The 22,781-nt window shown below is 42.9% G+C and overlaps 2 protein-coding genes, 2 non-coding genes and 1 pseudogene across 4 annotated transcripts; all 5 read right to left on the bottom strand.

Moving 5' to 3' along the window:
• Window positions 1-35: 35 nt before the first annotated feature.
• LOC121548559 (ankyrin repeat and SOCS box protein 13) lies at window positions 36-4,399 on the bottom strand. Its single transcript, XM_041860031.2, has 6 exons — window positions 3,717-4,399; window positions 3,321-3,508; window positions 3,007-3,163; window positions 965-1,099; window positions 556-747; window positions 36-466 (listed from the first exon to the last, which is right to left on the bottom strand). The coding sequence occupies exons 1-6, from the start codon at window positions 3,775-3,777 to the stop codon at window positions 336-338; spliced, it is 864 nt and encodes a 287-aa protein (XP_041715965.1). The 5' UTR covers window positions 3,778-4,399; the 3' UTR covers window positions 36-335.
• A 171-nt stretch (window positions 4,400-4,570) lies between these two features.
• Window positions 4,571-15,927, bottom strand: LOC121548576 (rab GDP dissociation inhibitor beta-like). Its single transcript, XM_045213552.1, has 11 exons — window positions 15,782-15,927; window positions 9,264-9,371; window positions 8,827-8,926; window positions 8,316-8,450; window positions 7,836-8,034; window positions 7,389-7,520; window positions 6,948-7,047; window positions 6,658-6,829; window positions 6,112-6,256; window positions 5,963-6,017; window positions 4,571-5,851 (listed from the first exon to the last, which is right to left on the bottom strand). Exons 1-11 carry the CDS (start codon window positions 15,824-15,826, stop codon window positions 5,696-5,698), a joined length of 1,347 nt encoding a protein of 448 aa, XP_045069487.1. The 5' UTR covers window positions 15,827-15,927; the 3' UTR covers window positions 4,571-5,695.
• A 2,829-nt stretch (window positions 15,928-18,756) lies between these two features.
• On the bottom strand, window positions 18,757-22,534 carry LOC121548581 (annotated as a pseudogene).
• trnay-gua lies at window positions 21,368-21,455 on the bottom strand. The gene is given in 2 exon segments: window positions 21,368-21,403; window positions 21,419-21,455. It is a non-coding gene; the product is annotated as a tRNA-Tyr (tRNA).
• Window positions 22,002-22,089, bottom strand: trnay-gua. The gene is given in 2 exon segments: window positions 22,002-22,037; window positions 22,053-22,089. It is a non-coding gene; the product is annotated as a tRNA-Tyr (tRNA).
• Window positions 22,535-22,781: the final 247 nt, after the last annotated feature.

The raw sequence follows: 22,781 nt of genomic DNA, 5'->3' as shown, positions 1-22,781 counted from the left end.
AATGTTTTGTCAAAATAATAATATTACTGCAAAAGTAGAGGACTGAAGTTGTTTGGCTTTATTTTCCCTAACCATACTAAAACAAGGGATAATCTGTATAGCATATTATAACATAATTGTAGCAGGCCTTCTTGAAATGTATTGTACAATTTATTGTTACTGCTTATAACACAGTAATGAATCCCATCATATTGTAGGTGTGTCCCACAGTAAGCAAAACATATGCAGAAGAAGATGAGATGTCCCAGCTTAGTATTCACGCTTTCTACTTTTCCTGATATTCCTTTGGGAATCCATCCATGATTCAGTTCATAATAAGGCAGCATCAGCACCCCTCATGTCTCACAGAGAATGTAGCTGATGGTACGTTGAGATATGTTCAGTTGACCTACGACCTCCAGAGCTCTGGTACCCAGCAACATCCTCAGAGCCACTCTGCTAAGTTGCTGCAGACTCAGAGGAGTACCTGGAGATAATCACAGGCACAATGACTCTAACGAAAGTCACATAAGGGATGGAATCCCAAATGGAAAATATTATTGCCTCAAGACTTACTTTCATAATACTGTAAGCATTGTTCAGTGGGAGAGCCAGGCTTGGTGTAGTCTATGGGCTTTTTGTTGTCATTGTCTGTGACATACACATTGCCTCCAAAGTCCACCAGTAACTCAATCATGTCCACCATCTCTACTCTGGCAGCATGGTGGAGAGCCGTCTCATGGAACTTAGCTGCATTCACCTTGGCACCTGGACAGAAAACACATTCTGTTTACAGTCGATATTACATTTTCTCTGGAAAATGTGGCTTAGTGGCAGATTTGTAAATGAAATTCCAGTGTCCGCTCAGTATAACAAATACTTGTATGTAAAACGTATTCATAAACACTGTATAGTCATACAGAGCCATTGATATGAATACAGCAGTCGCCTGAGACAATGTTTCCCTCTTCGTCCCCATCCTCACCTGCTTTGAGCAGCACCCTGGCACAGTCCACATGCTCCTTGGCACAGGCAGCATGTAGCGGGGTACCGAACTGGAGGTCAAAGGCCTCTAGCAAGGCTCCATGTGCTATCATTAGCCTCGCTATATCTGCATTACCTAAAGTATATAGACAGATACGAAACGGTTTCATTAGATATGAAGGACTCACACATACAGTGGGGGAAAAAAGTATTTAGTCAGCCACCAATTGTGCAAGTTCTCCCACTTAAAAAGATGAGAGAGGCCTGTAATTTTCATCATAGGTACACGTCAACTATGACAGACAAATTGAGAATTTTTTTTCTCCAGAAAATCACATTGTAGGATTTTTAATGAATTTATTTGCAAATTATGGTGGAAAATAAGTATTTGGTCACCTACAAACAAGCAAGATTTCTGGCTCTCACAGACCTGTAACTTCTTCTTTAAGAGGCTCCTCTGTCCTCCACTCGTTACCTGTATTAATGGCACCCGTTTGAACTTGTTATCAGTATAAAAGACACCTGTCCACAACCTCAAACAGTCACACTCCAAACTCCACTATGGCCAAGACCAAAGAGCTGTCAAAGGACACCAGAAACAAAATTGTAGACCTGCACCAGGCTGGGAAGACTGAATCTGCAATAGGTAAGCAGCTTGGTTTGAAGAAATCAACTGTGGGAGCAATTATTAGGAAATGGAAGACATACAAGACCACTGATAATCTCCCTCGATCTGGGGCTCCACGCAAGATCTCACCCCGTGGGGTCAAAATGATCACAAGAATGGTGAGCAAAAATCCCAGAACCACACGGGGGGACCTAGTGAATGACCTGCAGAGAGCTGGGACCAAAGTAACAAAGCCTACCATCAGTAACACACTACGCCGCCAGGGACTCAAATCCTGCAGTGCAAGACGTGTCCCCCTGCTTAAGCCAGTACATGTCCAGGCCCGTCTGAAGTTTGCTAGAGTGCATTTGGATGATCCAGAAGAGGATTGGGAGAATATCATATGGTCAGATGAAACCAAAATATTGGTAAAAACTCAACTCGTCGTGTTTGGAGGACAAATAATACTGAGTTGCATCCAAAGAACACCATACCTACTGTGAAGCATGGGGGTGGAAACATCATGCTTTGGGGCTGTTTTTCTGCAAAGGGACCAGGACAACTGATCCGTGTAAAGGAAAGAATGAATGGGGCCATGTATCGTGAGATTTTGAGTGAAAACCTCCTTCCATCAGCAAGGGCATTGAAGATGAAACGTGGCTGGGTCTTTCAGCATGACAATGATCCCAAACACACCGCCCGGGCAACGAAGGAGTGGCTTCGTAAGAAGCATTTCAAGGTCCTGGAGTGGCCTAGCCAGTCTCCAGATCTCAACCCCATAGAAAATCTTTGGAGGGGAGTTGAAAGTCCGTGTTGCCCAGCGACAGCCCCAAAACATCACTGCTCTAGAGGAGATCTGCATGGAGGAAGGGGCCAAAATACCAGCAACAGTGTGTGAAAACCTTGTGAAGACTTACAGAAAACGTTTGACCTGTGTCATTGCCAACAAAGGGTATATAACAAAGTATTGAGAAACTTTTGTTATTGACCAAATACTTATTTTCCACCATAATTTGCAAATAAATTGTACAATGTGATTTTCTGGATTTCTTTTTCTCATTTTGTCTGTCATAGTTGACGTGTACCTATGATGAAAATTACAGGCCTCTCATCTTTTTAAGTGGGAGAACTTTGGTGGCTGACTAAATACTTTTTTCCCCCACTGTATCTATACACATACGGTGAATCCTCCTCACACCCACCCCTTCTCTTGCACTCCTACCTCACTCGCCCCTTATCGCCTCATCTTAGCTCTTCCTCCAGTCCTCTCAAGTCCTTTTACCTCTCCTTCTAAAAACCCATTCCACCAGTCTCTTCCCTCCTATCCTGGTCAGTCTTCCCTCTCTTGCCCTGTTTTTTCCCTCCTCCAGTCCACCTGACCCTGTCTTATCACTATTTCCCCAGTCATATACCCCCTCATCATGCCCCAGTCTTACCCTTAATGCAGGCCTCATGCAGGGGAGAGGCAGTGAGTGCTGTGAGGGAGGGGTTGACTTTGGCTCCATGTTCCAGCAGCATCTTTGCACACTCCAGGCTCCCTGCAGCACAGGCGTTACAGAGAGGAGTGCTGCCATGGATGGTCCTCACGTCCACCTGGGGGAGAGGGGGTATAGAGGAAGGAATAGAGAGATAGATGGAGGGGACCACTACTGCTACACATGCTGTAGGTGTATTGGTGTCTCCTGCTACCCAATATGAAATGTGTCATTATCGTTCTACAGCTCTATATATTTAGCCCTAGCTGTCTCACCTGAGCCCCTGCATCTAGTAGCAGTCGGGCACAGTTTGGATGTCCCTGGATGCAAGCGTCATGAAGCGGAGTGATGTTGTCTACTGTCACCATGTTTACAGCTGTTCCATCCTCAATCAGCTGTTTCACTTGAAGGGCCCTGCCTAAGGACGCGGCCTCATGCAACGCGGTTCGGTCTGCCCAAAACCCTAGTAGGAAGGGGAGAGGCTCTGGCTCAAACGCGACCGGTTGCGTATTTAGGCATTTGTTGCGCAATTATGCGTTCATCCACTGAACATTGTTGGGCAATGAATAAAAGCAAACGTATTTACATTTACCACTTTACCGTCCATAATTTGAATGTATGTAGGTCAGATTGAAAAGTTGATAACCAGTTTTCCCAAATCGAAGACTCACCAATATCTCCAAAGTTCGAACGCCGTGCAGCTGTCATTTCCATTATTGCAGGATTTTCCATCGATAAATATTAGCGTGACAGATAACAAAATCAACATGAGTGCACTGGGTTTATTTATAGGAACAGCGTCCATGTGACGATATATGTTATGATAGTGACAGGGATCAGCAGAGGCTTCTGGGAGTTGTAGTTCTAAGCTTGTGAATTACTTAGGACTTGGAAGTACGTATTTACCTACCATGTTGTAGGAGCTTTTTGATTTTGTGGACATGCCATGTTAACAGTGCATTTTACCATTACACATTAAAACAGTTACAAATATGCAGCCATATTAATATGATACCAACCAGCCAATACAGGAATTCATCAAATCCAGAGTAATCTTTGCACTTCATTAAAGGATGGTCTTTGTCACACAAATCAGACTGTTCTTGTCTATGTTTTTAGTCCTGCATCAATGAATAACTCAAAGGTCCTCTTCAGTGCAAAGTTCATAGATGCTTCAGCAGACAGTTTATGTTGATATCATAAAATAGTATTAAAGAGGAAGTTTCAAAGGCAAAGCTCCTGATACTCAAATGACCACATAAAAGCCCATCAGACAGCAATATTACATTTACATTTTAGTCATTTAGCAGATGCTCTTATCCAGAGCGACTTACAGGAGCTAATTGTTCCTGTAAGTCGCTCTGGATAAGTGCCTTGCTCAAGGGCACGTCGACAGATTTTTCACCTAGTCGGCTCGGGGATTAGAACCAGCGACCTTTCGGTTACTGGCACAACGCTCTTAACCACCAAGCTACCTGCCTCCCCTATTCTCATCAACTCACTACTGAATAAGGACAACAATTACTTTTGTTTTTTCACAAGTTATTTTTTACTTTGCAGTACAGAAATCATTTGAGCACCATCTTTTTGTAATCTTTTTTTTATATTGATGACATTTAAACAGGGCCCTTGTCATATCAATACTGCCATAGTAGACATTTGGTCCTTTTAAAGCAATTAGTCAACTTTAACACAAATCCCCAACCTGCTTCAGTCTGCTCGGGTCTGTTCATTTTTAATAGTAAAGGAAAGAATAGTCTATGACATTATGGTTACTCAAGCTGCTTCAAACAGGTCCAGGTAGTTTGCCTTCTTGCTGGACTATACTTGCTCGTTCAGTGGCTTGGCCTAGGTACAGTAAGATGCCTTGCCCAGGGCTGGCTACTAGAGGCTGGAAATGAGCCACTAGGACAAGGGGGCTGATAAATGAAAACAAGGCACCCCAATCACAATCGATGGGGTATATATATTAGCTGGTCACGGAAACAATTAAAAGCTTCCTCTTTCTCCCTCACATGGTTATTGGTGGCCAAATGAAGCTTTGCTGGCCAAACCCTTTTGTTGTTACGGCCTGTTAGGAATAGTGCTTCATTATAACCGGAACAAGCCAAGCCACTCACTTACCTCCCTCACAACAACGAAAACACCTGACAAGAAAAATACAACTGATCTGATCACAAATCATGATTCACGTCCCCAAAACACTTATGCTTTTACATGGTTGTGTTATTTTCGGTAGTTGAACAAAATAGATTTGACCCTCCCACACTTAAAATACTACACTGTGGTACTGTTCTTTTGATTGATCAATTGATTTGGCATCTTTGGACTAAACGCCCTCACCCAGGAGAGAAAATTATCAGTTAGTTACATTATGAAGAATGAAGGGTGTATGTATACCAATGTTCAGTGCAACAACGTCTGAATGTGATTATAAAAAGCATAACTCCCATCTGGCCCCCTTTTCCAGCAATGCTATATTATAACTTTATATATATTGTGAACTTCCGTAATGGGCAAAACATTTACTTGGATCATCAGCCAGCCCATTTATCTATATTTTTGTACGGTTTTCCTTATTTTTTTTTAGATTTCAGCTGTCAACGGAAAACATCTGATATTCACGAGTGTTGCAGACTCGCTTGTTTCTCTACTGGTCAGCTGCGTCGCCGAAGATGTCGTTTTTCTTGCGCTCCATCTCGGCAAAGTCAAATTCTGTTCCCGTCATCCGCTTGTAGATGTCCTTGATGTCATCGCAGGTGGTCTCGAAGTGGGTGGTAGCGTCGTAGGTACGGGACATGAAGATCTACGCCAACAAAAAGAAAACGATGGTTAAACACAGGCAAACAAGAAAAGCAATAATTGTATTTTTGGATTGACTGGGGTAAGCAGCAAAAACCAGAAGTAATGGACCCACCTGGCTTTCAGCACCCATGTCAGTTGGTGCGTACTGGTCACTGATGCTCACAAACCTGCAGAGAGAAATGACAAAGTCACATCAACATGACCGTAGTTAAGACTAGTGGGAGACATCCAACATCAACAGTATAGCGATGAGGCTCGTACTTCTGCTCGACAGGCTCCAGCAGGTCCATGGCTGGTTTGACCTCCATCTCAGGGTTGTCCGTCTCCACCGTGGTGCTGACGATGGCCACATACTTCCCCTGTGCTGCCACATTATGAGTATAGGAGATCATGCACACGTAGATATCTGCAAAAAAAGAGATCAGCAAATTCAATATCTCACTCTTTGTCCGAGATGGGTGTGATTTGGGGCAGTGATACGGTTAGGTCCATGGCACCCTTCAAAGATTAATTTGATTCACTATCATCTCACCCTCAGCGGGATCAGAATAACTAGAAAAAAACAGTTCAGGGATACAGTAGCTTCAACCTAGCTTCCTTTTCCCCTTAAAACCGGATATGGGGACCCCGCTCAGGCGTTTCTTTTATGCCTGCTACGTGATCTTACTATCATCTTAGTCTTATGTAGAGTACTTCAATTGGGTAGTTGAGTGTGAAGATGGTCCCTCATGTTCGATTTATAAAATCACATGTATTCTTTCCATAGGGGCCTTGCGTGGTGATGTCACTTCCTGCAGCGGGGCTCACCATGCTTCCTGTTGACCTGGTTCTGGGGGATGATGATCTGGCAGGAGTTGGCGTCGCTGGTGTTCTTGATGGGGTGGTTCATGATGCAGATAACCCGGATCACCTGACCCACCTTGGTGGTGCGGTCCATTAGATAGCTGGGATCGCAGATCAGCTGCTTGCAGCGGGCGATCTGAGGGGGGGAGAGGTTAAGTATTAGCCTTAAGATTATGCTTTGTTTACACATGCCTTCCTTTAGTCCTCAGAGTATGGCCTCTATATAAGCTGGGGAGAAATAACAAGATTCTTACCTCTCCCTCAGACTTGACTCCCACTACTTTTCCATCCTCCATGACGATCTCCTCAATGGGCTTGTTCAGCATGTAGGTTCCTCCATAGATAGCACTTAGTCTACGGGAGGGAGAGAACGAGAGGAAGAGATTCTGTAAAGCATGTTCAATTCTCTTAATGTCCATTTTAACTACAAGCACACGGTTCAGAATTCTATTGTATAATTTCATGGACTAGCACCCTTTTATATGAATTGAAAAGACCCATCTAAATTCTAACAGTCCAACAACAAAACAAGAAGTAATCATTGGGCATACTGGTGAACATTGTATTTGTTTGGATTCAAATGAGCCAAACTTTTTTTTGCATAGTCAATGTCAACAAGCCAAAACAAGAATGAAACAAAAAGGCAGCTAGATGGAAAATGAGAGGTTAGAGATCAGAGTTGAGGTGAGCTTTACCTGGCAAACCCTTGGGGCAGCTCCCCCAGGCCGTAGAGGGGGTAGAGGTACGGACTCTTGCCGTATCTGGCCAGAGACTCACTGTACAGCTTGATCCTGTTTAGCGAGTCCATGCAAGGCAGGTCCAGGTACCTGAGAGAGAGGGGAAAGACAAGTATGAATCCAGTGCTTTCTTTGAATATACAACCATGTTTCTTGAAAGACTGGAAAATACAATGACTATCTTTGACACCCTGTGCTTGTGAGGCTGCCATGTCATCTAAGAGTATCATAACGGTGTAATTCCAGAATATTGCTATATCCTAATCCAGGCATTGTGAAATCTGATAATCAATGTAGTGCAACTGCAAACAAAACGACCTGGAACTCATCATTTTTAGTTGACCCCAAAATGGCCAAACACCTTCCATCTCTAGCTCAGCCAATAAGATGATGCAGGTGACTCACTCGTCTGTCCGGTAGAGGGCGAGTGAGTGTCCTGTGAAGTCGATGACGTCCTGGCCCAGGTCAAACTTCTTGAACACGTCCCTCATCGTCGTCTTGTTGGGGTCCACGCCCTCCATGGTCTTGGGGTCGTTTTCGTCGAAGTTAGCCACGAAAACCAGGAACTTCCTGAAGCGCCGTTTCTCAAACAGCCCCATCAGACCTGTAAGGGAGAGAGTTGTGCTATTCAGGGGTAGCTAATTATCTACATGATTGAGAGCTGAAAAGCAAGACAATACAGAAACAGTAAGAAGACATTTGGGTTACACTTGTGAAGACAGTAAGACATTTTGATAGGTCATCAATTCACTGTTTTAGACTGCTGTAAGCTGGATGGATATTAGCCTTTATTAAAAGTTAACTCTGCATTCAGTAAGCCTGAGCTTATCGGACATAAAAACCCAACCTCTCCTCTATTTCCCATAGTCCCCCTGTACCACTCACTGGATGCCAGGGCCTCGGTCTCGGTGGAGGGCACTTTGTAGATGCTGCCCTTCTTGTAGACGAAGCTGCCTTCGATCACCTTGAAGTCCAGGTAGCGCGTCACCTGTGTAATCAGCAGCATGCGGACCAACTGACCTGCACAGGTGAGACAGATCCACAAATCAGTGTTACCTTTCCCAGACAGGTTAGGAGAATACAATTCAATTCAAAACCCTTTTACATATGCAGCTTCATTAGGCTTCAAATTGAAAGCTCTCTCTGTTGCCTCATCCTCTGTCAACCACATCCAATCATTGCTAGGCAACAGGATCAGTCGCACTATCAACTATGACCACGACAACCACTGAACATTCCAGAATCACATTTTTGGTATTCATCCCTTCTTTGCCCCTGAGACCAAGGATGAAGTGTTTTAACTAAGGCCCAGAGTTTTTCCTTGTCTGGTGACATGGTCTGGAAAACTCCTGGCCCTAGTTAATATAATACATAAGAAGTGGTGATTAGTGTTTACCATTGGCCATGAGGAACTTAGGGATGAGGTCCACGTTCCAGTCCCGGCCTTTTCCCATGGACTCCGGTGGGGCGCCTGGGAGACTGAAGCGCTTATACAGCTAAAAGGGAGAATCATTTGCCATTTTGTTGAAGCAGCATTTTAGCCACGAGGAATACAACAGAGTGCATATATAAGCAGCAACTGACTATATTGATCATGTGTTGTCAGCCCTTTAAGGATATTAAGATTAGTATGACTAGGTTCTTTGTTCTCTTTCTCATGCCTCGTCATTCAGATTCATACGGTTACAAACATTTCTGGGTGTAGGCATCCTGCCTGTTAGGTTGTGTAAGAGAATGTTGCAGTCTTTGTTTACGTCTTGTAGGCCCTGTCGAGGTTAGTCTTAGAGGTCAGTGCCTCAGAGGTCAAGCTGTAGAGGTCAGAGGTTTACTTACATCCTCCAGGGGAGTGATGGAGGCACTCTCTGCCCCGTAGTAGGAGTTCCGGTCCATGTGCAGGACCTTCTTCCCCTTCACCGACATGATCCCTGACAGGATGCATTCCTATTGGACGACAGACAGGAAGGAGAGGGGTTTGAGCGTCACAAATCACTTAAACCTGGATAGTGGCCAATATTGCACAGGTCAAACATTTGGAATGATAATGAAATCCTAGATATTGATTTTCATGTTTGAGATTGTATTGTTGGTTTCAATATTTTTCCAGATAGGATTGTGTTTCATAATGGCAGACGCACAGACAGTCACGGTTTCGTTACGGCAGAAAATGCACTAAAAGCCTCACATTTCACACTAGACAAGGAAACATGAGGCTTTGTACTTAAAATGGATTAACACTGATTATATAGTGTAAGCAATCATTTAGCCTAATAAGAAGGAATTTCATAAAAAGAGGATTGATTTGGCACAACAGACAAACATGAAATCTACTGATTAATCTTCTGGGAGAGTAGACTTATGTAGCCTAACTGCCAGGACCTGCTAAGGCTGTGACTGAAGATGGCCTCAGTTCTGGTGTGTGTGTTGGCTACTTTTGATAAGAGGGCAGTGGAGGAGGGGGGAGGGGGGCTGGTGGGACCAGAGTCAGAGTTAATTCAGTAAGATCTCCAGCCTGGTTCTTATTAACAGTAGGGATTGATTCCAGAATCTAGAACACAGAACTCTATTTAACATTCTCTGTTTGTCATTTTAGGGTAGAGGCAGTCTGTACTGACAGTGTCACCACAAACTAAAGGGTTTTAGCAATGGGCGCTAAAGCTAAAGAGGGGAGCTATGCAGAGAGGGGAGTAGGTTTGAGCGTCCAATTCAACTCACGCTCCATTTAAAATATGGAATCTAGGCTAGATCAGACAACCAAGCCGCCGATCAGCAGGTTTCTGTTTCTCCCTCTGCAGCGCTAGGCTGCGATTAGAGTTCCTCTGTCAAGGCAATAGTTATCCTAAGTTAGTCAAGAATCACGGGCTGCCTGGTACTGTACTGCTGGCCGGATGTATTATATTGGGGGGAAAAGAGGTGACAGGTTGTGTCTGATGGAGAGAGAGGGGGTGGCCTATTTTATAGGCTACATTGTGTTGACAATTACTAATAATACGACAAACACAGGACACCACAGCACAGTGTCATGATTCCACACTTCTGGTGCACATTGCAGCCGGGCCTTACAGAATGCATTATGTCACAGGAAGTGACACTGGTGTTGCTATTGTTTTAGTTTCCATCTCCCTAGAGTCAGCCACATTCAGATCGGGGCAATTTAGGACAGGGCTCCGGTGGACAAAAACAGCACCCCGCCCTACTGTTCCCGTCGTCATGGTGATACAGGGTCCCTTACCCACTAGCCTGCCCCATGCTAGCCTAACCAACCCCTCTGTCTGTCTGGGGCTGGGCAAGTTTAAGGTAAGGACAGTACCATTTCCTCATCCTCAAGACACTGTAAAGCTAATTTTTAACTTACCCTGTAGACTATTAGGTTTCAGTTAAGTACAGTCCTCCACCCGTAATGTGAACACTGCATTTTCAGACCATGGGCCTAAACGTTACACAAACTGGGACTTTTACTGAGCTAAAAAAGCACTGACCGTTCAGGTCTCTCAGGGGAAAAAAAATCAATGTCCACTTTCAGAGAGACACCTTGATGTCACTCAACAAGAGAATAAAGAGATGCAGGACTGCCTGCGCTGCACATCCGCAGTGGAAGCATGTGCTCATCTCACTGACTGGTAAGCTAGCACAAGCACATAAGGAATGTCTGTTTCATAAAAGAGAAGACATTTTAGAAAAGGTGCAAGTAATGCCTTTGGAACTTGCCTTTGATGTTCCATCCATAATGACCAAATTACCATTTTAGTACCAATTAGTATTTACAGATTTATTCATTTTGTGGGAAAAGGGCACCATAAAAGGAAGTGTTACTGAAAGTCCAAACGTGCCTTGAGGATTTCGGATTAGAGAAAAATACCTCTGCAAATATCTAAATTTGACCATGTGGGAAGGCAAGCTGTTCATAATGCCCTATTCATTTAGGAAGACAATCAGAGGAAGGCTGGAGACTTATGCGCAATATGGTTGGGTGGTGTAAGTTGTCCTGGTTTCCCATCACTGTTTTGTAAATCCATTAAATATACATGGAGGGCGGCAGATAGCCAAGTGGTTAGAGCGTTGGGCCAGTAAGGAAAAAGGTAGCTGGTTCGAATACCCAAGCCGTCAAGGTCAAAAACCTGTCGATGTGTCCTTGATCAAGGCACTTAACCCCAATTTGCTCCAGGGGCGCTGTTCTATTATGGTTGACCCTGTAAAACAACACATTTCTCTATCCGGTGAGTGACAATAAAACCATTTTTTTTTTAGGTGCTGTAACTTCCTGAACAATATATGGCAGTAAATGGATGCCTAAAAATTGAGGAAACTTCTTCAAAGTGAATCTTTCTGGATCCACAGGCTCAACACACTGTCTCCTCTTGGCCCTAACGAGGAGTTCGACTTAACAATGTTTTTATAGTTACAAAATGTCCAAATTATTGTGTGCTTTTTTAAAATCCTAATTGAATATTGTGTATAGGTATGTTACTGTAAATATTGATCACATTCCTTGTCTATGGTCATATTTTTATACATTAAATGTTGATATTGTGAACCTGTTATATAGTTTTACCTCCTGTTTCAGGAAGTGATGTCACTGAGTACTGCCCCTATAGGACCATCCACCCCCACCTGGGATATGGATGCCTGATGAAGACCTAAGGGTTGACACGCTGTTATAATAAAATCACCTGGGAGCAGGAGCAGCAAAGTGCTGCGTTTTCCTTTTTTTTTTTTTTATGGATGCCTCCCAGACAAAATTTGGAGTGGCATGTGACTCAGGCAGCCCTGCTGTCTGTGTCGATCCCTTATAAATATAGGCTCTGACATTCTGCTGGGGGAAGCCTAGTCATCACAACCTCAGGCTGAAGGAGAGATGGGAAGAGACCAATCCTCAATGCAGGAAGAGTCAAACACAAGCAATAAAATATATTGAAGTGAGCGGGGAAATTTCATGGTTAAATCTTTAACACAGCAGCCCTATAAAAGCAGGTGGATTTTTATGATGAGTGATTGACTGAGGCCTACTCTGAAGACGGTAAAGTGTTGGGCGGCACTCTGAAGTTCAAAAGGCCACAGTCATATGAAAGGCAGAGGGACAGTGTGTGTCAGTGCCACTCTGGCTGACATTTCCCCACAACTCCTTCATGTGTGGCTCCATAAGGTCCAATATCTGGACTGCAAGAAGAGTGCATCTGTAATGTCATTCCGTACACTGGCCACACACACAGTACTAGAACCATCACCTCATCTTCTTCCCTAGCTCTAATTGAATGACACTCAAAGTTGTTACCTAAATCTAACGCCTCCATGTTTCATCTACTACTGCAACCCTCTACTATCCTTTTATCAAGAAAAAGGTTCGCTTGGCCAGGACTCTCAAATGACATCACATGACAACCAACAGTGGTGGTTAAAAGAGGGGCTACAATATTGATGACCATGCCCTCCTGGGCCTCATCCTTTTAGTAAGGGGACATGTGGACAAGGATACCACTATCCCCCCCAACTCTCCCCCAGCCCAGTCCCAGATGTTGGGGAGACTAGAGGTGGATGTTTGCTAGGCCCCAGCTGCAGAGGGAGGAGGATACATACAATAAAAGCATATCCCAGAACAGCCAGTTCTCCTTTCCCCACCATGTCTTTCTCAACCACAAAGAGGAACCACATGTGCCACAATCAGTGTGGAGCTTGTGTGGCGGGCAGGGAGATGCTTGAATAAATGCCAAACAGAACTGGATACTTGCTAGGGTTGACCTGCATCAGAGGAAGTTGGACTTAAGCCTATCGCTCGTATCATACCACTGTATCATAGTATAATGGCGTCTACGTGATGCCTCAGAGCTCTCGGACAACGGCCTGTCTGGCTTTTGCAGAACTTAAACTTGCCTTATACTCTCGGTTCCTCTGTGACCGAACCACACCCACCTGCAGGCTAAAACAACACAGGAGTCACCAACCCTAAAGCCAACACTCTCAGACAGGCTGCCTACCCCTACCGCTGACAAGCCAAAATGCCTTCCTGACTGCCACATCCTGTTGGAGTGGTCTACACAAAACGTGACTGCGCAGGATTCTGAACGATTTCACACAATTCCTGGATGGAATATGGAATTCCTAAATTATGTAAACCTAGAATGTGCCAGTCAGTGTGACTGACACTAAAGGAACTAGATAGACCTATATCAGTGAAAGTGAATTGCTGTCAAACCTTGGCAATGGATTGTTTCCCATGCAACAGTATGATTGTCTTCATGTGCGCTATTGCTGAACTGTCATTTTTAACAAAACACTCCCCCACGTGAGTCAAACATGCGAGACAGACAGGAAACTGTCAATAGATCATCTGAGTGAGGCCTCAGAGTACAGTAAATTCTATCACAGGTTTTTCCTGTCATGCCTCAACCGAGTGTTTTACGGCTGAGTAAAGCAGTGGCAACAACATACTATCAGTCATTTTGGTTCTCTCAATGTTTCCATGCATGTTCTTGTGAGCTAGCTACAAAATGTTTGAAAAGTAATATCCGTGACAGAATATCCTGCACGTTTTGGTTTTTGCCCTGGCACTACACAGCTGATTCAAATAATCAAATCATCAAGCTTTGATTTTTCGAGTCAGCTGTGTAGTGCTAGGGCAGGACAGAGTTTGGGAAATCCTGAGCTAAGTAACGTTAGCTAGCTACATTCGGGTTTGGTGGAGTAAGGTTCAGAAATTGCAGGTGTGGCTGTTGTTCACTACCCAATCATTTTACAAACACTGAGTTGGCTAGCTATTTATACTGAACAAAAATATAAAACGCAACATGATAGTGTTAGTCCCATGTTTCATGAGCTGAAATAAAATAACCCAGAAATGTTCCATACGCACAAAAAGCTTATTTCACATATTTTGTGCACAAATTTGTTTACACCCGTTAGTGAGCATTTCTCCTTTGCCAAGATAATCCATCCAACTGAAAGGTGTAGCATACCAAGAAGCTGTTTAAACAGCATGATCATTACACAGGTGTACCTTGTGCTGGGGACAAGAAAAGGCCACTCTAAAATGTGCAGTTTTGTCACACAACACAATGCCACAGATGTCTCAAGTTGAGGGAGCGTACAATTGGCATGCTGACTGAAGAATTTCCGCACAAACTGTCAGAAACCGTCTCGGGGAAGCTCATTTGCGTGCTCGTCGTTTTGACCTGACTGCAGTTCGGCGTCGTAACCGACTTCATTTTCGTGCCATTCATCCACCGCCATCACCTCATGTTTCAGCATGATAATGCACAGCCCCATTTCGTAAAGGATCTGTACACAATTCCTGGAAGCTGAAAATGTCCTAGTTCTTCCAAGGCCTGCATACTCACCAGACATGTCACCCATTGAGCATGTTTGGGATGCTCTGGACCGACGTGTACCACAGGCACAGCGCGTTCCAGTTCCTGCCAATATCCAAAAACTTCACACAGCCATTGAAGAGGAGTGGGACATCATTCCACAGGCCACAATCAACAGCCTGATCAACTATGTGAAGGAGATGTGTCGCACTGCATGAGGCAAATGGTGGTCACACCAGACCAACAGATGCATATCTGTATTCCGGGTCATGTGAAATCCATAGATTAGGGCCTAATGAATTTATTTAAATTGACTGATTTCCTATATGAACTGTAACTCAGTAAAATCTTTGAAATGTTTGCATGTTGCGTTTATATTTCTGTTTATATATTTATGTTCAGTGTACTAACCCATCATAGGTACACCAGTTTGATTAGTTAACTAGTTAGCTAGCTAAACTGCTCTCGGAGAGAATCTCCTCCCCAAACAAACCAAAACCACCGCCTGTTAAACAGAAAAATCCAAACACTCATGAATAAAGCTTCATCGCATGATGATGGTACATAAATTATTATCCAACTCGAAAATTACACTAGTTTTGTATCACACTCAACATGAGAGCATATGGACACTTTTTCAAACTAAAGGACAATACACTGTCAAACTGGGACACGTTAGCCTAAACAAAGCTGTCATTACCTAGCTATCATGCTAACCAATTAGCTACCAATGCTAGCTAAATTTTCCAACTTGATTGATAAACAGCATGCATGAATGAGACTGAGGCACCCACCTTAAAATGACGTAAAAACTATTAGTAACTACCTAGCCAGCTACCGAAAGTTAAGTGTGAATGCAAACATTGACAGACGTGACCACTGACAGTAGTTAGCTAGCTAGCCTATTAGGCCCAGCCGATAGTTGAACTACGCTAGCTAGCGCCGTAGCGGGTTAGCAAAGCTCGCACAAAGTGGCAATCGAAGGAACATATTGCCTCTGAGCATTGCTTAGATTATTAAAGGAAGGAAATTGCATGATAAAATTATTCTCACCGTCAGTCCGGTACCCAGCACGATAACGTCGTATTCTTCATTCATTTTCCCAAGTATTTTCTCCTCTTTTCCTGAATATTGGCCCGAAGAAAATGGAGATCTGCAAAGCTGGAAATGAAAGGGGCTGCGGTTCAACGTCAAGCGATTCCGCTTCACTGTAGGGGAGGAGCCTATAGTCTTCTGTCAATAACGGGGAACATTTCTCCAATTGCTGGGTATTGATAATGAATCGATTATGTACTTATCAAAGGACATTTCCCTAAGGATATTTTTCATAAGTGTCGTGCTTTTATTCATCTTGTAATTTGTAAAAGTCTACTGTAGCTACCGTACTCCACCACCTTCCTATGCTGAGTATTTATTTTGTCAGAGGTGTCCTCTTAATGACATTGTCCTTAGACAGCCACATTATACGGAGTGTGTAAATTCTCTCCCATGTGTGCGTGTGTGTTCGTTTGCTATGCATAGATCACCTTGGTTCACTAAGCAACTCTTTCCCCGATGGACAGGATCCAGTCCACATTGCATCCTCAGTTTGCTTTGGTGAGTCATAATGTCAGGTGACAAACCCACAATCATAACAACATATACACTCTCCTAATCCTTTCTTTAATCCTTCATATTCCAAGCTGCCACCTGGTATTAGGTCTAAAAACATATGCAGTGCCTCCAGAAAGTATTCACACCCCTTTACTTTTTCCACATTTTGTTGTGTTACAGCCTGAATTTAAAGTGGATTACATTTAGATTGTTGGTCACTAGCCTACACACTACCAAACATTTTCATAATTAAAAATGAAAAGTTGAAATGTCTTGTGTCAATAAGTATTCAACCCCTTTGTTATGGCAAGCCTAAATCATTTTAGGAGTAGAAATGTGCTTAACAAGTCACATAATAGTGCCGTGTAGCTCAGTTGGTAGAGCATGGCGCTTGTAACGCCAGGGTTGTGGGTTCCATTCCCACGGGGGGCCAGTATGAAAAATGTATGCACTCACTAACTGTAAGTCGCTCTGGATAAGAGTGTCTGCTAAATGTAAAATAATAAGTTGCATGGAGTCACTCTGTGTGCAATAATAGTGTTTAACATGATTTTTGAATGACTACTTCATCTCTGAAACCCCACACAGAATATCTGTAAAGTCCCTCAGTCAAGCAGTGAATTTCAAACACAGATTCAACCACAAAGACCAGGGAGTTTTTCCAATGCCTCGCAAAGAAGGACACCTATTGGTAGGAGGGTAAAAAAATAAAATAAAATAAAAGCAGACGTTGAATATCCTTTTGAACAAGGTGAAGTTATTAATTACACTTTTCATGGTGTATCAATACACCCAGTCACTACAAAAAGCCAGCAGCATACCACCCTGCATCCCACTGCTGGCTTGCCTCAGGTTAAGCAGGCTTAGTCTTGGTCAGTCCCTGGATGGGAGACCAGATGCTGCTAGATGTGGTGTTGATGTTGGAGGGCCAGTAGGAGGCACTCTTTCCTCGGGTCTGCAAAAAAATGTATCCCAGGGCAGTGAAATTTCCTTGTGTAGGGTGCTGTCTTTCAGATGGGATGTTAAATGGGTGTCTTGACTCTCTGTAGTCACTAGAGATCCCATGGCACTTATTGTAAGAGTAGGGGTGTTAACCCTGGTGTCCTGACTAAATTCCCATCGTGGCCACCTAATCATCCCCAGCTTCTGATTGGCTCATTCCTCTCCCCTGTAACTATTCCCCAGGTCATTGCTGTAAATTATAATGTATTCTCAATTTAGCTAGTTAAGTAAAAAATATATACAGGTGTCTTTCTTAACTCAGTTGCTGGAGAGGAAGGAAACTGCTCAGGGATTTCACCATGAGGCTAATGGTGACTTCAGGGCTCCTGAGTGGCGCAGCGGTCTAAGGCACTGCATCTCTGTCACTACAGACCCTGGTTCAATTCCAGGCTGTATCACAATCTGGCTGTGATTGGGAGTCCCATAGGGCAGCGCACAATTAGGCTGTCATTGTAAATAAGAATTTGTTCTTAACTTACTTGCCTAGTTAAATAAAAAAAACATTTACATAGTTTAATGGCTGTGATAAGAGAAAACTGAGGATGGCTCAACAACATTGTAGTTACTCTACAATACTAACTTAATGGACAGAGTGAAAAGAAGGAAGCCTGTACAGAAAAATATTTCACTTTTTGTCCTGAAAGTGTTATGTTTGGGGTACATCCAACACAACACATCACTTACTACCACTCTTCATATTTTCAAGCATGGTGGTGGCTGCATCATGTTATGGGTATGCTTGTCATTGGCAAGGACTAGGGAGTTTTTTAGGATTAAAATAAACAGAATAGAGCTAAGCACAGGCAAAATCCTAGAGGAAAACCTGGTTCAGCCTGCTCTCCAACAGACATTGGGAGACAAATTCGCCTTTCAGCAGGACAATAACCTAAAACACAAGGCCAAATCTACACTGGAGTTGCTTACCAAGACAACATTTAATGTTCCTGAGTGGACTAGTTACAGTTTTGACTTGAATCGGCTTGAAAATCTATGGCAAGTCTTGAAAATGGCTGTCTAGCAATGATCAACAATCAACTTGACAGAGCTTGAAGAATTTTAAAAAGAATAATGTGCAAATATTGTACAACCCAGGTGTGCAAAGCTCTTAGAAACGTACCCAGAAAGACTCACAGCTGTAATCACTGACAAAGGTGATTTTAACATGTATTGACTTGGTAGGTTGAATACTTATCTAATCAAGATATATCAGTGTTTTATTTGTAATATATATATTTTTACAAATGTTTGAATTTTTCTTCTACCTTACAGAGTATTTTGTGTAGACAGCTGACAATAAAATTACAATGAAATCAATTTTAATCCCATGTTTTAACACAACAAAATGTGGAAAAAGTTAAGGAATGTGAATACTTTCTGAAGGCACTGTATTGGTTTTCTCCCCATCAACAAAATCCACACAGAAATAAATTATATGAAGTTATTATTTTTATTATTTTATTTAAATACAATCTGCCATCCAGAATACCATTAATGTCTATCATTTATTGATTCTCCATTCAGACAGTAGTTTATGTCAAATCACATTCAAACACTTTGAGCACGTCTGGTTTTTTGGCAAGCTGTTGAGCAGTGGTGCCCGAGGCATCCACCTTGTCTACTAGCCCCAGCTGTAGGAGTGTCCTGACCGCTTCTGCATGCTGCCCTGTACATGCCATATGAAGAGCTGGTGGAGGCACAGAGAGACACGGGCAGTAGATTCATTAATCAATGTCAGATACTTGCTGGTGCAGAGATCTGCACAGTGCACACACAGGGTTGAGGTCTTCACGGGTCCACAGACCCAAAATTACGAGATCCAACCCGGGACCCGAGAATTAAAGTGTATTGCTACAAGCAAAGTGCAATTATCATAATGTATATTCATGTGATATTTGAGTGACAAAAAAAGTATAACAATATCTATGGGCTAAAAAAACATAAATAAATAAACGTTAGCTGATATGTGCTAGTTGATCTGGACATTTCTGACAAGTTATAAATAGCTCTCTAAGGTATGCAATGACTAACATGACCAGAGGAACTGATGATGCAATACCCAATTTCGAAATGGCACCTTCTGCATTCTACTATTACAACTTTCAAGACTACGTTTAAAGCCGGACTGAGTTCCTTTTTGGGGGGGAGGGCAACCACGCGCCCTCCCTGCTGACCCCTTGCCCCACAGTTTGGGAACCACTGCTCTACAGTACCTGTTCTTCCCTTTTTGTCCCTGGCGTGAAGGTCTGCTCTTAATGTGAGGAATGTTTTGATTGTGCTTGTGTGGCCCTCCTGAAAATATAAAATATCAGGCATGATATAATATGTGCCACAATTTGCCTTTATGTACAGTATAGGCCTGATAATAGACGTTTACAGAATAGAGCTAACCTTGGCAGCGTAGTGCAGGGCAGTGAGCTGCATGTCAGTGGCTGTCTGGTTCACGTCCACTCCGAGGTCCCTCACTACGAAATCTAGCGCCTCCTCCTGGGCTGTGACAGCAACCTGGTGCACCGGCTGGGCCCCCAGGACGTCTGCTGCAGTCGGAGAGGCCTGTGTGACACACAAACACACACACACACACACACACAGCATAGCCACAAAATCGGTAATGGGGTTAGAGGACGAAAATGTTATGAAACAACATTGCAAAATGCTACTTTTTAGTCGTTTTAAAGTTGATTTGCCACGTGCACAGGATACAACAGGTGTAAAACAGTGCAGTGGAATTCTTACCTTGAGAGCTCTTTCCCAACAATGCAGAGATAATAATAATAATATAGATCGAAAATAGAATAAAAAGAACTACGATGAGAGTTAAAGAAACACGAGAATGCAAGTATATACTGGTCAGTGCCAGTACCTTATTCAATGTGCATGGGTACTGGAGTGGTTTAGGTGGATAAATTTGCCTAATGGGACTATGGTGGAATTTGAGTGAGATACACACAAGCTGTTTTTTTTTTGCAAATCTCAGTTATCTCAGCTATGTTTTGATAGATGGAAATTGTATTTTCCGCCGAGTCTCCAGTATACCTGGTGCTTCTCCAGCAGTAGTTTGGCCACAGATATGTGTCCGTTCCTCACTGTGTCCATAAATGGAGTGACCCCACAGCTGTCCCTGCCATCCGGGAACATAACCACACCTGCAAACAGATAAGTGAGGGTCAGTTAGCGCTACACCCACACACAATTACACATGATCACATTAACACACAGAGACTCAACTCTGACACTCTAACATGCCTTCTCACAAATATGCAAACCCTCTAAGTAAGACATATCCTAATTCATACCTCCTCTCACACACACACACACACACACACACACACACACACACACACACATAGACAAACACACCTCTGTACCAAGATGCTGACCACTTCTTCACAGCCGTGCATCGCTGTAGGAACAGAGTATAGACAGAGAAGGCATAATGAACCAGAAAAAAACGGTGATATGTTATGCATATTGTTCAAAATACCTGTGAATATGTCCAGACCTGTGACATGTCTGATTTGTTAGCACAATGATTACCTGCAGTGTGCAGAGGAGTCCTCAGCGTCTTGCTCTCTGTCCTCCAGACTTCAGGGTTGGCCAGTAGGAGGTGCTGTATGACCGCTGGGTCTCCCTCCCTGCAGGCGATGTGGAAAGAGTTCCAGCCGTCCTTGTTCTTCAGCGTGGGGTCAGCCCCATGCGACAGCAGTTCCTGGATCACACCCAGGTTCCTCCGGGTGCAGGCCATCATCAGAGGGGTCTTGGAAGGAGAGGTGGGTCATGATGGTGGACCAGAGTTGCATATATCTCAATTCAGGTGCATGTGTTGCATTGTGTGAGGTAATTTTTTTGGTGAACAATTGTTTTTATTGGGTCACAAAGGCAATACAATCAATAAAAACAATAATAAAAATGTGCCCATTTTTAAACAACAACACCCTCCCACCCCAATTTTGTGTAGTAATTAATGCTTTGTTATGTTCATAGTAGTGTGTTGAAAATGGTGTACTATGCAGGGAGGGTGATATTACATGGACCTATTAAAACATCTCCTTCGAGCCGGATTTGAACCAGCGACCTAAGGATTTCAGCAGTTAGCCTCTACAGTCCTCCGCTCTACCAACTGAGCTATCGAAGGGAGATACATACAAGAAGAAAAAGCAGGATCGTATTCGTTAGTGTACACGGTAGCAAAACGTTTTGCAACAGAAAACAAAAACACAAGCCTCTCTTATTGGACAAATTCTGGTAGTTCTTCCCCGTTTCGGCTGGTTGCTTCCATTTGCTCTCTAATGAATATGACTCTGGTCATTCAATTAATCAGTACCCATATGATAAATTCAAACCAGAACTTTAATCGAATCTTAGAACAACTTATTTGTTATTTGATATATGACACACACACAAGGTCACCCACTACTGTTACTATTTATTATTATTATTATTATTATTATTATTATTATTTATTTCAGCTGCTAGACCAAGTCACTTCTCACTTTACTACTTATATAACGGTCATCATAATTTGACAAAAATAATTTTATAAATCATACTGTTTATTTTATTGTGTACATCTCACAACTAGTTGTATGACCTTTTCTCTTCCACTTTTTATTGTTATTTTTGGACTTAGTATTTGGCATTTGATTGATAATGTACTGCATTGTTGAGGCCGAAAAAAGTTTCCTTCGAGCCGGATTTGAACCAGCGACCTAAGGATTTCAGCATTTAGCCTCTACAGTCCTCCGCTCTACCAACTGAGCTATCGAAGGGGGACAAATGCCTAGGGGAAAAAAAGTGTTTTTCAATACACCTTTAGCCAAAAAATACTTGAAAACCTACAACTTATTTTCTATTTGGTTAAAAAATATAGGAATAACGTCGTCTTAATGTTTGCACATGGCATGCGTGTCAATGTATGTCTCACCAATCAGCCTTTTTTAAGCAGTCTACTTTGGCTCATTCGGGTGATCAGATAGCTCAAACGCTCCCCCTGTCCCATGGACGCAGCTTCATGCAGAACACTTTTGTAGTCGGTATTGTACAGCTCTATGTCCATCCCGATCTCTTTTACTAAAAATTGCACAATGTCCAAGTGGCCATGACGGGCGGCATAATGCAACAACTTATCACCCGATTTCCCGAAATGTTTCTTGTTGACAAAATGTGCAACAATGTTGCCACAAAGTTCCTTTTTAAGCGTGGACAATTCGCCATCCTGGGTAAGCTTGGTTAAATATTTCAATGCGTTCTCATCATCCACTGAACATATCAACTTACTAAAGTTAACTAGTTGACACCGTTTAAACTGCTAAAATAGATTGATACTGTATCTGATCAGAAGCTAGGAATTGCATGGTGACAAGTAGGTTAAATTGTTGGTCAACCAAAAGCCTACACATTTCTTTTGAGTTCTACTCTACTTTTTGCGCAAACGCAAAATATAGGAAATATGAACTTAATA

This window comes from Coregonus clupeaformis, unplaced genomic scaffold (genome assembly GCF_020615455.1).
Source record: "Coregonus clupeaformis isolate EN_2021a unplaced genomic scaffold, ASM2061545v1 scaf0124, whole genome shotgun sequence".
NCBI classification, from domain to species: Eukaryota; Metazoa; Chordata; class Actinopteri; order Salmoniformes; family Salmonidae; genus Coregonus; species Coregonus clupeaformis.
This window is presented reverse-complemented; position numbering and strand designations above follow the sequence as displayed.

Excerpts from the sequence above, each read along its gene's own strand:
- LOC121548559 (XM_041860031.2), bottom strand. The coding sequence starts at position 3,777 with ATGGAAAATCCTGCAATAATGGAAATGACAGCTGCACGGCGTTCGAAC. Across the intron at positions 1,100-3,006 it reads GCATGAGGCCTGCATTAAGG|GTAATGCAGATATAGCGAGG; the intron begins GTAAGACTGGGG and ends TATATACTTTAG. Across the intron at positions 748-964 it reads CAGGGTGCTGCTCAAAGCAG|GTGCCAAGGTGAATGCAGCT; the intron begins GTGAGGATGGGG and ends TTTTCTGTCCAG.
- LOC121548576 (XM_045213552.1), bottom strand. The coding sequence starts at position 15,826 with ATGAATGAAGAATACGACGTTATCGTGCTGGGTACCGGACTGACG. Across the intron at positions 9,372-15,781 it reads TGCTGGGTACCGGACTGACG|GAATGCATCCTGTCAGGGAT; the intron begins GTGAGAATAATT and ends GTCGTCCAATAG. Across the intron at positions 8,035-8,315 it reads GACCGAGGCCCTGGCATCCA|GTCTGATGGGGCTGTTTGAG; the intron begins GTGAGTGGTACA and ends TCTCCCTTACAG.